The sequence below is a fragment of the Ostrea edulis genome, chromosome 4 (genome assembly GCF_947568905.1).
Source record: "Ostrea edulis chromosome 4, xbOstEdul1.1, whole genome shotgun sequence".
Lineage (NCBI taxonomy): Eukaryota > Metazoa > Mollusca > Bivalvia > Ostreida > Ostreidae > Ostrea > Ostrea edulis.
Genome location: NC_079167.1, coordinates 19,443,982 through 19,448,371, shown reverse-complemented (window position 1 = coordinate 19,448,371; position 4,390 = coordinate 19,443,982). Strand labels below are relative to the sequence as shown.

Here is a 4,390-nt window from a genome sequence, read left to right as displayed (position 1 = left end):
ACGACAAGCTCGGCACATACAGACCAAACTAAAACAAATTGCTAACAACATTGATATGATAACCACATCTTCAACCTCGAGATGTACATGTTCTTTTACATTCTAGAGCATTGTAGAAAATAGTTTGTCTTTAGGCTTCACAAGATCTGATCACGTGATCATTAACCAAGTTAACGACCCAGTGAACCTTTTAGCACTGTATTTCTTATTCAACCTTTGATACTCTGATTCACTATGGAAACACCTTTGATACTCTGATTCACCATGGAAACACCTTTGATACTCTGATTCACCATGGAAACACCTTTGATACTCTGATTCACTATGGAAACACCTTTGATACTCTGATTCACTATGGAAACACCTTTGATACTTTGACTTATTTCTTTATTTGATATTTTGATCTACCCAGAAAAATATTGGACACTATAACATCTTTCCTATGGAGTCTACTGATATTGTGAACTTCATCATCACTTTGTCTGAGACTCAAGGAATGGTGTAATGTAGTATATCATTTAGAGGCTAGAGTAGAATTTGAATATGTTCGGCAGTGGGAGTAAATAAAGGGGTTATTGAGTCGTGATCATGGAATATAATAGTATATCATGGTCCTGCAAAATGAAGTTAAAAAATTATCTTCCTAGTTCAATGTTATGAGGGCGAATCAGCTTTTAAGTTTGTAAGCTACTGACAAACAAGTTGATGGTACAGGGGTTTCAACAGTCTCGATTGAAGTCAGCATTTCGCAAATTCTATGGTCGTTATAACGATCTAGTTCGTCAATACAACCTCGCATTGGGTCAAATGCTGTCTGACGTCTTTCATACCGATTGTTAAGCCGTTCTTGGCACACTGATTTGACTGCGGATAACTCCGTTTACCTGATCAGGATATGGGGCTCACGGCGGGTGTGATAGGTCAACAGGGGATGCTTACTCCTCCTAGGCACCTGATCCCACCTCTGGTGTGTCCAGGGGTCCATGTTTGCCCAACTATCTATTTTGTATTGCTTGTAGGAGTTATGAGATTGATCACTGTTCGTTATTTTCACCTTGCTTTTAAGTTTGTTCTAAATAGTTGTTTGTTGTATGGTACTCAAGTAACCGTTAAGGGCACTATGACTATGATTTAGTTTGCCTTAGGTTTTCTGATCAAAATAGTCGCTTTCACATTTTGACTTCTTCTAAAAAAGTATCATTAAGGTAAATGGAATATCATTTGGGTGGAGTATGTATAATTATTTTCATGGACTACCAAATCGGAAAAACCAAATTCTATTTTAAAAAATATTTCTCTTATTGTATAGATTTCAGCTATGGCCCCCGAGGTCAAAGGGCAAAGAAAATGGCCACAATAAGGACTTCATGTTTCATTTAGAATTATACAGGTATGTCTTTTGGATGTTGCTTATAAGAAGAAAAAGGACACAAGAAGTCCACTTAAGATGGAGATGCTTTTCTGTTGTGTGGATTCAGTTTGCATTATGTAAATATTCCCATTGTTAGTGTTCCCAACAGTTTTTATCTTTGTATGAACAAGCTCCTTCAGGTGAGAATCGTAACCAAAGCGCCTCTTGTTGATATTAAGTCCTTTATACCAGCTAGTACAGTATATTGATAAGTTTACAATGGTTCCGAACAACTTTAACAACGTTATAAACTCAGTTGTAGGGTCCCAATGGATGTTTACTTTCTGTGAAACTATGGAGTGTTTGCACGTCACGGATCCTAATTAATAAGATTCAGCGAAGTGTAGAACAAGTTTTGACCCCATGAGTAATGAAATTATCATCAATAGGTTCTACAAAGTATCCATTTATCATGTATTGGGGGATTTGTCACTTCGTTATGTTATCCTAATAGTAGACGATGGGCGTATTCCGTACCACTTTCTTTGATTTTATCGGAATATGTTACCTTAATCTGGTCTTGTAACATATTTAATTTCATCAAACCCGTCACAAAATTATATCGATACGTCTTGTAGTCACAAGAAGCAATTTACATGCATATAAAAATTAAACCAAATGCTTTCTTCAAAGTACATCAATTTATGAATGCCATTCACAGATTAGTCAAATCAGTGAATAACTAGAGTCGCGTGTCAGTTAATATCATTTCAGACTTTTGTGATACAGACAACGTCTGTTTTTCCATTTGCCGGAGTTGCAAAAAGTCGATTTTTGCAGAAAAGACGTATGAATTCATTCTGAAATGCTTTGTTCAAAAACGTATAAATAATAGGATTGATGCAGCAGTTTGCGTATCCAATCAATTTCAGAATGGCACTCTTGATCCGAAAAGACTCGTTTTCATTAACCACAAATTCTCTGTATAGATGGAAGGTGAAGAACGGAAGCCATAGGACGGCAAAAGAAAGGAAGAGCATGACGAGCATTTTAATCACTCTTCTCTTTTGTTTGATGTGACGTCGGTGATGACGTGGGTTTTCCAAGATATCTCCTATGGGATGGTGTATCCAGAGTCGATGTCCGATCCGCCCGTAGCTGATAGCCATCACGAGAACCGGAAGTAGGTAGAAAAGCGTGTAAATGACCACTGTGTAAATCCTACTGCTATACTTGTTTGGAAAGAACTCGGCACATATGTATTTGAATCCGTCCATTAAGAGAACTCCATTTGAGTTCTTCACATTAACTCTTTTGTCAAGTTTCTGAAAAATGAGATTTGGGGATGGAACGCAGAGCGAGACGCACCACAGCGCTACCACGATAATCCTAGCAGCGTTTCTGTTGTGGATGGCGCTTGCGATGCTTATTTCACAAATGACTACATACCTATCAATAAATCATAATATTACAATGAAATGTATGTAATATAAAAGGACTACGGTTACGTATCCGTTAAAACTTTTCCAAGACAATCTTTGTGATAGAGGTGTTTGAATTGAATATTATTTATTGTTATACTCATATAGAATTAATTTAGATGGCTTAAAATCATTCTAAAGAAATACATTCTTTGAATCACATGGAATTATTTATCAACATGTATTTGTCACAATATCACTCTGTGACAAAAATCTATCATGTTTATTTATATTTGAGAACAGTAATTTTACACGTATGATATTCTAAGGTGTATAGTTCGTGCGTTTTTTGTTGTTGTTTTTTGTTTTGTTTGTTTGTTTGTGGTTTTTTTGTTTGTTTTGTTTTTGTTTTTTTGCCTTAGCTTTCATATAATCCATATTAAATTCTTACATACTAGTATTGTTAATACATCATGCAATTAAAGATATGGATTTGGAAAACATACATTGTGAATCTTTAAAAATGACCAGTAATGATGATCATACCTGTCGATTGCTATAAACAGCAAGGTAAGAATGCTGGCAGCCACCGCCACGCCTTCAATGTATGAGGTTAGTTTACAAAGAAACAGTCCAAAATCACCAGTTGCCATCCAGTCGTTGGCCACAACATAGTACAGTTGAAATGGCATATTCAAAGTAGCAATGAGTAGATCACTAGTGGCTAGCGATATAATGTAAATGTCGGTCAATGTTCGAATCTTCTTCACGACACCAATTAATCCAAGTACCAAAGAATTACCGAAAACTGCCATGATAATGATCATCAAATAAAGCGCTATGAAGACTTCCAATGTGGATTTTGGTAACGGGGCAGGTAGAATATTTTTGCGGTCTATTTTGATACTGTACAGAGGGGAGTGGCAAAAGCTCTGTAACTGCAGCAGGAAGGAGTCATTGGAACTGTGGTTGGCTTGGCTGGCATGTTCACATAATCTCGCAAATATTGAAAAATCAAATGACTGTTGTTTTTCTTCGTTGTTAGTACTGTTCATAATTTTTGTGTCCGAAGAAAATGTTGACTCTGTTGAATTCATGTTTACTGTCTCTGTGTGCGTTAAAAATGTCACAGAGCTTGAGAATATTGTTCACTTTTATTAAACGTGATCTATTGCAGTTTCCATTGACCCTACAACATGGGCGGTAAGATGACAAGGCATTTCAAGAACACTATAGTATGTTGACTCAATTGACGTCGCAAAGCCATTGTTAAATTAAAGAAATGCAAACATGCTCCGTTGATATTACCTGTGATTTATCATACATGTTCATTTCATGTGTCTCATAAAGAAGATCAATGCTATTTGTATTGATGATGTGCATCTGTCTTTATAATCATAATCACTTTAATCTTGCGATAGATTTCACCCACTTGGATTTGTTTGATGTGCTGTAAACAAATATGTTTGCCACAGATGAAGAAAGTAGAGATAACGAACAATGATAATCTCATAAATTCTATCAATAGAATTTTCATTGTATTCCTTCTGTGTTTTTGTGTAGAGGTAAATAAACAAATTATCATTTTACTCCGTAGTGTATTTTTGTGTAGTGCTAT

General features: G+C 35.9%; 1 protein-coding gene across 1 annotated transcript; it reads right to left on the bottom strand.

The window, feature by feature from the left end:
* Positions 1 to 2,104: 2,104 nt before the first annotated feature.
* Positions 2,105 to 3,859, bottom strand: LOC125670554 (gastrin/cholecystokinin type B receptor-like). The gene is made up of 2 exons (XM_048905773.2): positions 3,319 to 3,859; positions 2,105 to 2,800 (listed from the first exon to the last, which is right to left on the bottom strand). The coding sequence occupies exons 1-2, from the start codon at positions 3,825 to 3,827 to the stop codon at positions 2,122 to 2,124; spliced, it is 1,188 nt and encodes a 395-aa protein (XP_048761730.2). The 5' UTR covers positions 3,828 to 3,859; the 3' UTR covers positions 2,105 to 2,121.
* Between the last annotated feature and the right edge of the window lie 531 nt (positions 3,860 to 4,390).